This window comes from Syngnathoides biaculeatus, chromosome 3, assembly GCF_019802595.1.
Source record: "Syngnathoides biaculeatus isolate LvHL_M chromosome 3, ASM1980259v1, whole genome shotgun sequence".
Lineage (NCBI taxonomy): Eukaryota > Metazoa > Chordata > Actinopteri > Syngnathiformes > Syngnathidae > Syngnathoides > Syngnathoides biaculeatus.
The window spans coordinates 16,728,688-16,740,969 of record NC_084642.1 but is presented as its reverse complement, the minus strand read 5'-3'; the positions used below and the strand labels follow the sequence as shown (position 1 = coordinate 16,740,969).

At 43.4% G+C, this 12,282-nt stretch overlaps 1 protein-coding gene and 1 non-coding gene across 2 annotated transcripts in view; one reads left to right on the top strand and one right to left on the bottom strand.

The window, feature by feature from the left end:
• Positions 1–11,907, bottom strand: part of hcn4 (hyperpolarization activated cyclic nucleotide-gated potassium channel 4) — a 118,223-nt gene extending 106,316 nt beyond the window's left edge. Inside the window, exon 1 of the mRNA XM_061815179.1 lies at positions 10,854–11,907. Coding sequence (XP_061671163.1) covers positions 10,854–11,560 — 707 coding nt within the window. The 5' untranslated portion in view covers positions 11,561–11,907. The remainder of the gene's footprint in view (positions 1–10,853) is intronic.
• Positions 5,970–6,042, top strand: trnap-ggg (transfer RNA proline (anticodon GGG)). Its single transcript has one exon. It is a non-coding gene; the product is annotated as a tRNA-Pro (tRNA).
• Positions 11,908–12,282: the final 375 nt, after the last annotated feature.

The window sequence follows — 12,282 nt, the reverse complement described above, 5'->3', positions numbered from 1 at the left end:
AGACATAGGGATAGAGACGGGAAGGGTGTGCAGCAAGTAAGGGTGATTAAGGATAGAGATGGAAATGTGTTGACTGGTGCCAGTAGTGTGCTAAATAGATGGAAAGAATACTTTGGGAAGTTGATGAATGAAGAAAATGAGAGAGAAGGAAGAGTTGAAGAGGCAAGAGTGAAGGACCAGGAAGTGGCAATGATTACTAAGGGGGAAGTCAGAAAGGCACTACAAAGGATGAAAAATGGAAAGGCAGTTGGCCCTGATGACATACCGGTAGAGGTATGGAAGCAATTTGGAGAGATGGCTGTGGAGTTTTTGACCAACTTATTCAACAGAATACTAGCGGGCGAAAAGATGCCTGAAGAATGGAGGAAAAGTGTTCTAGTTCCCATTTTTAAGAACAAAGGGGATGTTCAGAGCTGTGGGAACTATAGAGGAATAAAGTTGATGAGCCACACAATGAAGTTATGGGAAAGAGTAGTGGAGGCTAGACTCAGGACAGAATTAAGTATCTGCGACCAACAGTATGGTTTCATGCCTAGAAAGAGTACCACAGATGCATTATTTGTCTTGGGGATGCTCGTGGAAAAGTACAGAGAAGGTCAGAAGGAGCTACATTGTGTCTTTGTGGATCTAGAGAAAGCCTATGACAGAGTACCAAGAGAGGAACTGTGGTACTGCATGTGTAAGTCTGGTGTGGCAGAGAAGTATGTTAAAATAGTACAGGACATGTATGATGGCAGCAGAACAGGCAAAAGAGCGAGAGGAAGACCAAAGAGAAGATTTATGGATGTGGTGAGGGAAGACATGAGGGCAGTTGGGGTTAGAGAGGAAGATGCAGGAGATGGGCTCAGATGGAAAAAGATGACACGCTGTGGCGACCCCTAACGTGACAAGCCGATAGGAAAAGAAGAAGAAGACGATACAGAGGAATGAAATTACAGTACTCAAGGGCCCGCTACCAAAGACATCCATCCGTCCATTTTCCGAGCCGCTTACAAATAATAACATCAATATAAAAAGCAAAACAAAGCTATGGTATATGTACTGTAAAATGTATACATTGAATCTCAGGTGACGTGTGCAACATCAACAAGGTCGGAGAATCAAGGCAAATAAGATCCATCCATCCATTTTCTGAGGCGCTTATCCTCATAAGGGTCACAGGTGTGCTGGAGCCTATCCCAGCTTTCAACGGTCAGCAGGCAGGGTACACCCTGAACTGGTAGCCATCCAAACACAGGGCACATAGCAACAAACAGCTATTCGCGCTCATGATCACACCTAGGAGAAATTTAGTGTCCAATTACCGGTAACGCATGTGTTTGGGGTGTGGGAGGAAATAGGTGTGCCCGGAGAAAACCCACGCAGGCACGGGGAGAACATGCAAACTCCACACAAGCGGGGATTGAACCCGGGACCTCAGAACTGTGAGGCCAACCCTTCAGCTGCCCCACCTTGCTGCCAGGCAAATATATATATATATATATATATATAATATATATATATATATATATATATATATATGTGTGTGTGTGTGTGTGTGTGTGTGTGTGTGTGTGGTGGGAGGACAAATAATTTATAAATTATATGATAAAACCACAGTCCTGCAAAAGCGTCCAGAGCGATCACAGGACTGGAACAGATCATTTCTTCTTCCATTATTTTCAGAATGGAAAAAACAGTTTCTAACTGCAATGATACCTTGACACATGCCACGAGAGACCCAAATACAGGTTTTTCGAGCTGTGAGGTATCTCTTAATCAATTTCTTTTTTCATTTCTGTTGCGACTTCCAAGTAAGGTACAATGATAAATCGCTTATCAAATTAATCAATAACTATTTTGATAATCGATTCCTGTATCACAAGGCCTCACCCCAAAAGGCACACGTACAACAGGAAAGCTGTGCTTTGGTTGGCTTGTCCCAACATACAGTAATTAAACTTTATGAAAACGGTTTACAATATTTCTTGAAATTCTATCTTATAATGTTTCTCATAAAAATCATTTTTAAAAATGGGTGGTTTTTCGGGGTCTGGCAGCAATTTCTAGCATTTGATCTCATTGGACCAAGGCATATTGAGTACTGTATATCCATTTACGAGCTTAATCATGTAACAAATTGAACTCAAAAGTCAAGTTACTATTGAAAACAAATACACCGTATCGGTTAATGATTATGTAATCATTATGTTGTCTGTACCATCTATCAATCCACCCATCCATCCATCCATCCATCCATCCATCAATTCTCAGAATCGATTATCCTCAGGTGACTTTATGTGAGAGGTGGTGAGTACACCCCGAACTGCTCGACAGCCAAACACAGAGCCCCGTATCCTCCATCTGACCCCAATCAAGTTTGTTCACCTTTTTTTTTCTTTTCTTTTTGGGGGGGTAGGATCGACTCACTTGGTGCGATTTAATCTCAACATCTTGCTGAGCGAGTCACACGTGCATCATCTGCATGCAGCGAGAGCAGCGCCACAGCCTATTTCTGCATCCCCGCTCAAAAAGACATTTCAAAACCGAGGGCCAGAGCCAAACCTCTGACCTTTCAGTATGAGGACGCTCTCCCCGAGCCCTAAATCACCCTCTCTGGTGACATTTAACACAGTGAGTAAGAGAGCAAGAGAGGTGCGGAGAGCAAAGGGGTCAAACAGTGAGAAAAAAGAACAACCAAAATGGCCATCTGTGTAATTTTGACCGGTTCAAACTCCAGTGCAACCCCACGATTCGATTCGGTTAATAATCTATGCTCTCTCGAGTGAATACAATTGCCGACAAATATTCCACAGTATCATTAATTGGACACTCTAAATTGCCCCAAGCTGTGATTGTGAGTGCAGCTGTTTGTCTCCATGCGCCCTGCGATTGCCTGGCAACCACTTCAGGGTGTACCCTGCCTCCTGCCCGTTGACAGCTGAGCTAGGCTCCAGCACTCTCCGTGACCCTTGTGAGAATAAGCGGCAAAGAAATGGATGAATATTCCACAATATATGACCTGCTTAAAGACAAATATTTATGTATCTATAAAAATACAGTGGAGTAAAATGTTAAAGCTAAGATAAAAAATGTACCATCGTATAGTATTTGTACGTATCGTACAAATGTGATGTAGATGGAAAAAAATTACCCTTGCAGTGCAGTACAGTGGAAAACAATTATCGTTTGACTTCACAGCGAGGGAGTTATGTCCATGGTGACAAGGTACCTGGGGGAGGCGGCGTTGGTGGGAAACGCCTGTGCTTGGTAGGCCGAGGTGGCGTAGAATGACGAGCCCTTCCGTGTTTGCTGAGTGCAATCCGCTGGATCGACGGAGCGACATCACGGACCAGCGGTGGTTAATAGGCTTAGAAATGTGCCGCTGAGCTGTTGTCATCGATTCTAATGGTTTTTATGCCATGTTTGGAAAAACAGTGGTGGGCCAAAATAACTGCAGCCAACATGGTCAACGCCATCATATCAATGCACTCCTACTCACTGTCAATAACTACAAATCTAAGACAGCTGCTCATAGATCTGTAATTGGACGACTGAGTGTGTGGGAGTTTAGTTGAGAGGGCAAACGTTTTTTTTGTTTTGTTTTGTTTTGTTTTTGCATTTCCAGCTCACAGTAACCTTTTGTTATCTCACCATCTGCCTTCCACCATTGAGGATTGGTTTAGTGGAGAACTAGTTTGATTATTTGTTAGCTTGTTTGCAGCTTATACTGATAATTTGTTTTCTCAGTTAAAAACATGCTACAATATCCATCCGTCCATTTTCTTTCGCGCTTATCCTCACAAGGGTCACAGCTATCCCAGTTGTTAACGGGCAGGAGACGGGGTACACCCCGAAATGGTTGCCAGCCAATCGCAGGGCACATAGAGACAAACAGCCGCACTCACAATGTGTCCAATTAATGTTGCACGTTTTTGGCATGTGGGAGGAAACCGAAGTGCCCGGAGAAAACTCACGCAGGGACGGGGAGAACATGCAAACTTCACACAGGGAGGGCCTGGATCGAACCTGGGACCTCAAAACTGTGAGGCCAACATTTTCCAGCTGTGCCACATCTTCATTTTTTTTTTTTGTCCAATTGTTGAATAACTCATTCACACCTTTCCCATACTGTTCCCACATAGCTGGAATTATAGAATCATATTTCTTAATTATTAATTAATAATTGTATTATATCTGCGGCATTGACGGGTTAGAGCGTCTGCCTCACAGTTCTGAGGTCCCAGCCCTGCCTGTGTGCCGTTTGCATTTTCTCCCTGTGCCTACAGGAGTTTCTCCGGGCACTTCAGATTCCTCCCACATCCAATAACATGTGTGGTAGGTTGATTAAAGACTCTACATTGCCCTTGGGCATGAACGTGAGTGCGAATAGTTGTTTGTTTCTATGCCCCCGACGATTGGGTAGAAATCAGTTCGGGGTGTACCCCACGTCCACTCCCTGCGACCATTGTGGGGCAGAAAATGGATGGATCATCATATTATATTAAAGAATTATTATAATTCAAAGGGACTTGTTGCAACCAAATGATAGCGTTTGCTATGCATTTTCTTGGGCTTCCATTGTAAAGGGTCATAAAACAAGACCTTTTGATAAAAATGCTTTTTTTTTTTTTTTTAATGACCCTCTACAACCCTGTAGGTAATGGTTATTGGTCTGTATGTGTCACTTCTATAGATGGATTGGACTGGCAAGATGTCCAGTGTGTGTCCCACCTCTTTCCCTAATGACAACAGGGATGCGCTCCACCCACCACCACCACCACTCTGTGACCCTGCGCATGGATCAGCCATGCCACTAACAGATTGCTGGAGTTCACACTCTCTAGTCACCTGTCCCACATTTAGTCCAATTGCTAAACCATTTTCTTTTTTTCACTGACAAGAGACGTAACAGTTATGTCAAAAATAAAGCCATTTATGATGGAGCATTATGGTAAAAAATTTACCTCATTCATTGGGGAGATGAAAGTGTTTTATTACTTGCATACTTTTTTGAGGGAGACAAATCTAATAAAAAGTCCAAACTTTCAAACACAAGAAACCTTTTTCCTTCAAGTTGAAAAGTCTGCAACAAACAGTTCAGTTGCCTTTATTTAACTATTGCGAATTATCGTATACGCCACTGTTCGACATTTCTGTATATTCTGGAAATATTTGCATACAATCGTGTAAAATTCTGTCAAGAGATGGCCATTACTGTAAAAATAATGGTGCAAAAACACAGAAACATACTGTATATCAATTTGAAATTTCGCCTCGAGATTAATTTAATGCTTGAACACACTCTGCTACATGGACCACGTCCGATCTATCCACAATCTCTAACCGGGCCTTGCGAGTGTTTGTTTGTCTCTGATGAGACAGTTCTGCACAGCGGTCCTCGAATCAGTACCGTGTACATCCATCACAGTCTGGTTTGGAGGTGCTGCAAAAAAGGACAAACTCCGACTGCAACGGACAATGAAAACTGCAGAAAAGACAGTCGGTACACCTCTACCCACCCTGGGGGACATGCATACTGCCAGAACTAAGACAAAATCCTCTCGGACCCTCCACGTCCTGGTTGTGATCTCTTCTAGCTCTTTCCCTCGATTAATATGCACTAACAAGCAATGTAAACTAAAACCATCAGACATTTTAATCTTCCCTCTTGCAATTAACTTCTTAAACAATTACAAGTACTGTATTTTCCGCACTATAAGGCGTCCCTAAAAGCCTTTAATTTTCTCAAAAGCCGACGGTGCGCCTTATAATCCAGAGCGCCTCATATATGGATCAATATTGAGCCTTTGGTGCAGCTCCATCTAATGGATGCATAACGTAATCCCAGCCTCTACTGTAGCATCTACTCTATGCGCTTTATAATCCAGTATGCATTATAATGCGGTGCGCCTTATAGTGCGGAAAATATGTTACGCTTTTATTTTTACACTTTTATTATTATATTATATTATTTATTTGTGTAGGGAGGCCCTGTAGCTCAGTGGTTAGAGCACTGGTTTGGGAAACCAGGGGTTGTGGGTTCGTATCCCACTGGGGCCTCCACTCCCTGAGAAGGGTTGCGTCAGGAAGGACATCCAGTGTAAAAAAAAAAAAAAAAAAAAAAAATTGTGCCAACATATAGACCCAAAAGGACAAGCCGAAAGAACCTTACTATTTGTTATTATGTTATCATAATTATAGTGTTTGTGAAATTGTCCGGAAAAAAAATTGTACCATTATTGCTAGTTTGATGGTAGCCGTGTATTGCTCAGTGACTATTCTCGCAATGTCTTTATGTCTAAAATGTCTCAATTGTGGGACTGGAGCGGCTCCAACTACCGGAGACAAATTCCTCGTGTGGTTTTGACATACTTGCCAAAATAAAGATGATTCTGATTCTGATCATATTTCACAATAAATTACTGTCCTGAGAATATCATTGTGAAATTAGTGTACACTATTTTATCAATGTGTCATTTGAATGTAAAGTACTATTTCAAGAACTGTTTTGTGAAATCACCGGTTTATTGTTTTTCACAATAAAATGCAGTATTGTGTTTGACTATTTTCTGTGAGAAAACAAAATAGTGGAGGCTCTGAATGCTAGAATCAGCTTTGAACACAACAGAACTTTGGAGCTAGCTACATGGTGCAGTGGAACATGACGTTGCACTGTTGCCGTACTCACGACGTTAATCCTTAATTTTCATGAGTCATAAGGATTAATGTAACATGCAGGGGCGCCGTCAGAGGCTAGTCAAGGATGGGCACGACCACCCGTGTGAATCTGTTGGCCACCCCACTCACTAGTCCGTCACAAAGATCTTAGCATCAGTTACAGTTCATTAAATAGCCGAAAGGTCACACCCCTATCGCCGAGTGGTTACGGACAACCTGTCATCCATCCACGAATACCGTCGGAAATGCCCACCCGAACATTTCTGGAGGCGGCCCTGATAACGCGACGTGTCTTTAAGTTACCCAAGGTTCGTTGCATGTGTGTCTTTTTAAAAATTGCATGATATTTATGTTCCATTTTTTCATCAAAACCTGAATGCGGGTTGTGTGCGATAGTGTACATCCTGGCCAATTCTGATGTGTGCTCACTGTGTTACCTAGTGACTTACCAGCTGCATTAGGTACTACTGTGTATTTTCTTGTGCTTGCTCAAATAGGCCAACTTCTTCCGCAAACAAAAATTATTTACTTGTGTGTCTCTTCACCACTACAATGAATAAAACCATTATGTTAAAAAAAAAAAAATCACCAACTCTGTTTATATTGTGTGACGTCAACCAAATTCCCATGATACAGTGGAAACTATAATTACAGTCAAATTTGATGAGAGTATTTTACTGTATGGTATTTGCTAATGTCAGATTCGGATTATCCGCAGGACTAATCGGCAGAAATGTCCTGACCGACTCTCCAGTTAAAAGGTTAAGCTACCCCTTTACCCCAGCCGACTTTAACGCCGTGCGTGCAGGGGGACGGGAGGTTCTTAAGTCGGTGTTGAGATGAATTCGCCTTGGTGAACTAACTGCCTTTAGTTTTGCAGAGCCAATCCGGTCTGCCCTCACTTATCAGTCCTTATAGAGTAACCATACAGAGAAAAAGAGTGACAAAGTGATCGCCTTTGTTTGGCTAAACTTTCTTACTTCCGGAAATGTCTATGTGTACCATTCCAGTAATGCATGCCCATAATTCACATTTTCTACTGTAACAGACGTATCATTTATACAAGAAAGAATGATGAGTCAAATATTTTGTGTAGAAATACTGAACACTAGCAATGCGGCACCGTTGCAGAAAAGCAGTGTTGTATTTGCGTCTATTACAGTATATACACATGGTGTGCATCGAATGCTTCTGTGGGAAGAAGCTTATTGCAGAGGTGTAGAAACAGTAGCCAATTGCTGCTTTTGCAAGGTCTCGCATGTTTCAGGTCAGTGACCCAAACCAAGATACTGCACAATACTTCGAATCATAGGTGAGGAGTAACATTTTACATTTACTCAATGAGATCTACTCAAAAAGCGTTTTGGATAAATTGGACTTTGCAAAGTAGTTTTAATACTGCAAACAGCACTTTTACTCAAGCACCAGCACGTTACTCGTGTTTAACTTTCATGTACTGTATCTGAGTGTTTATCTGGCACTGTCTGGCTAAACGTGAATATGTTAACCAATTTCTAATTTGAGAAAACACCTCACAGTTAATTGCAGATGTTTTTTTTTTTGTTGCTTTAGCTGTACATGTTGGCCTACATTAGTGCTACTTTATTGCAAATAACTGTAAAACGTGCATCTTTTGGGATATTTGCTCTACTTGCTCACACTGTACACACCCACACAACACACAGCAATATCAGAATTCACATTTTATACTTATCACAGATTTAAAAAATATGAAGTTACTCGCTATTTAGCACTTGCGATTCTTTTTCACTGTGTACTTTTTACTCCTACGTAATTTTTGGGAGGACTACTTTTTACTTGCATTTGAGTCACTTTTTTTTGTCAAGTAACAGTACTCTTACTTGAGTATAATATCTGGTTATCCTACTTGGAATGATTCACTGAGGATGTACGAAGTGGTGCATGACCTCAGAACTCCATCCATACTGTCACTTTTGTATTGTATAAACTTTTTAAAGTATTTTCTTACAGTAACTTACTGCCAACACATTCAGTAAATTGATGACAGTAAGACAGCTGGAAAGTAACGGTAACAAGATAGCAACTCAGCTTCCAGTATTTTCCAGGACAATTTATTAAAGTGATACGAAATGGATCCTATGAAAGGATTCTACACAGCCAATTGCGTGCTAATAAGACAACATTCAGTGTGAAAGGTGAGAGATGTGCAAGAATCACAATGTAGCTCCACTGAATAGCAGCACCAGTGAACTAAATCTGACACGAGCTGTAATTAAATATTTCCCTCCTTAATTACCGAGCTACAGGAAACGAGCTCGTGGAAAGAAGACGAAGGGAGAGAGAAAAAAACATTTTCATTGCTCTATACCACACTATAGATTTTTTTTTATTTCACTGTCACATCACTGATGTATTTGCCAATAAATAAGCATGTACAGTATCTGACTGGTGCCTAAATGAGTCGGATGATGTTCAAATGCATAGCGCATTACAAAAGCAGAACAATCTCAAATAATAGAGATCTTTAATGGCACTCTCTCCAAGCTGTTCAGAGGCTCCACGTGGCCGTGAATCAAGATGCATATGCCCAAACCAAACTTAACCGCACTAAGGCATCATCGGGATAGTAAAAGAAAACTGCTGCTATTTATCCTAATACAATGTGCTTTAAAAAAATCAAATGTGAAGTGAATTGGCTCTGAATGGAATGTGCTGGCCTCGTCGCAAGCCCAAATGTAAGAATTTTTCAGAACAGTCAGGTAGAAATGAATAATCAGCTTCTCGTCGCACATATATGGCTAAAATCCCCGTTTGGTAAAGTCTGTGTTCTCAGTAATTTGCACCATAATCTAAGCATCTTCTCTCCATCTGTGCTTCTTTATCAAGAAGAGACTTACTAGACAATATTCTTTTTATTCGCCGGACTTCTTTATACTTCGTTTCATACACTCGCTCAGAAAGCTGGTTGTTGGATATTTAGGGTACTCTGCACCCAAAACAGGTTTAATGTTTTTAAATTTAAAATGAAAGACATGGAAGCATTGGCAATACACAGAATGTCGATGTTTCAGCTTGGCGGCTTGAGCAATTGATTCCTGTTAGATATGACTCATAGATGGTTTAATCTAAAATGCTTTCTTTGTAAATTGTTCTTCACATCTATTTGTGTTTCTGAAACTTTGTGTGCACTGCATTAAGCCATGTTGGAAAACCTTGTGCAAATGGGGAAATAGACGGTATGCACCGCAAGACCATTTCCTGACACTTTCTTAACAAAAAAAAAACCTCAGAAGAACTGCTATAAAAAAAACATCTATGCATCGATTTTCTTTACCGATTAAAATGACTGGTTGCAGGTGAGATAGATATCCCAGCTGACTTTGAGCGAGAGGTGTACTATACCTTGACAGGTTGCCAGCCATTTGCAGGGTACATGCAGATAAATGATAAAAGTATTCACACTCACATTCACCTACGAATAATTTTGTGTTCAATTAATTTAATTTCTTTTTCGAATGTAGGAGAGGAAGCTGGAGCACTCGGGGTAAACCCACGGAAGCAAATGGACAGCATACAAACTCCTCACAAGAAGGCTGCTACCCACCAACCTCAGAAGTTTGATGTGATGCTGTACCACTGCTAGAAAAATAAAACTGACATTATATAGGCTACTATAGACAGACACACACACACACACATTTTACATAAATATGGCAGCATGGTGGCCCAGCTGAAGAGCATTGGCCTCACAGTTCTGAGGACTGGGATTCAAATCCTGGCCCTGTGTGGAGTTTGCATGTTCTCACTATGACTGTGTGGATATTCTCCAAGCACACTGTTTTCCTCCCACGTCCCTAAAGACATGCATTAATTGGAGACTCTGAATTCTCCCTAGGTGTGATTCTGAGTGCGACTATTGTCTGTCTCCATGTGCCCTGCGATTGGCTGGAAACCGGGTGTTTCAGGGTGTACCCCGCCTCCTGCTCAGATTGGCTCCAGCACTCCTGGCAGCCTCGTGAGGATAAGCAGCTCAAAAAACCCCAACTATATATATATATATATATATATATATATATATATATATATATATATATATATATATATATATTTATATATGACTAGTGAATAAAAAATGGCCACTGTTCGGAAAAAGGTTTGTATGATCTAAAGGCATCAAAAGAGCAAGGCTACACGCTGTGCATTCTGTTTACCTGAAATCGCTGTAGGGGTGAATAATCCAAAAGCCGGCAGATTTGACCCGCTCCTGCTCCCGCTCCACCGCTTTCTCGCTTCCAAACATCCTCAGGGAGAACTTGTTGACCCCAGGCTGGAGCATGGCTCCGAACTGTCGGTGCATGAAGCCGGCCTGGTACAAGCGCTCATCGTCAGGCAGGATCTGATCCATTCCATCCAACTTTATGAAGCCGGTCGGGTCGTCTGGTTGGGACTCCCGCGGAGGTGCGCCGTCGTCGCCGCCTGTGGAAGCGCCACCTCCGCCGGCCCCTTGCGCACCTTGCTCCGTGGCGCCCTCACCGATCGCTCCCGGCGGGCTCTCTTCGCTCGGGGTGACGTCCCCCTCGGTGATGAGGCGCCTCTCCTCTGTCGAGTCGGAGTCGTGCACATGGCGGCTGGTAATGGACGAGAGGCTACCCCGGAACCTCCGGCAGTCTCCGTTGGAGCTGGTCTTCATCGGTCTCCCAATGTCGGTCTCCATGATGAGCGACTCGCCGCTCTTGGTCTCCCCGATACCTCTGCAGCTTCCACCGGAGGTGGGCGACGGCAACGGCTTCATCCGGATGCTCTTCCTCCGCGTGTCCGTGTCTGCGTCTTCTCCATCGCCCATGATGGACGGTTTGTGTCCAATGTGCTGGGGCAAACTGTAGAGCCGTTTACGCATGGACGAATGCAACCTGTCCATTATGACACGGAGTGAAAACGGAATGAATCCAGATTTGGTGGGCAAAGCGAGCGCAGTCCCGGGTGGTGCTTCTGATCTGCTTGTGAGCGATCCCTGAAAGCTTGCAACGCATGACACACTCGCCTCGCCGCTTCTGAGGATGCTGACGGAGGTGGCACTTAATGTAATAAACTGCACATTTTTTGGCCCCCCTTTAAATGACGATTCGACTACCTGGCAGATCGCGTGCGTCCTCTTCACGCACAGCCTGGGCGGTTCGCTCGGCCACCGCGCACATCTTTGCGCCTCTCGGCTTGCATGGCGCGCAAAAGTGGCGAGGTGGGGGCCGGGGGTGGTGGTGGGGGGGATGGGGGTAGTGTAACTGTCTGAAAGTCACCTTTGCCTGTCATGCGAGGGACGCGGAGGAGGAGGTGGGACGGTGGGCTGCGGGGGTCAGTAGCAGGCTCCCTTCTCTCGCCGAGGCGTCGTCGAGGCGACGATCACGATGGGAAACACGCACGCGGCGTTCCACGGGGCTCACGCGCTGACATCACTCTCATCCATCCGGCCCGAACGACCAGGCGCGTTGAGGCGAACGCGTGTGAATATGCATGATCGGGTTGGGTTGCCATAGGAGCGAGGGGGGCTAAGCTCAGCCCACCTGGTTTAAAGGGGAATTGCGCTTCCCATTCTTAAAACGCGAGGAGATGGTATAGGCCACAGGTAGTTCGTTGTTCGAACCC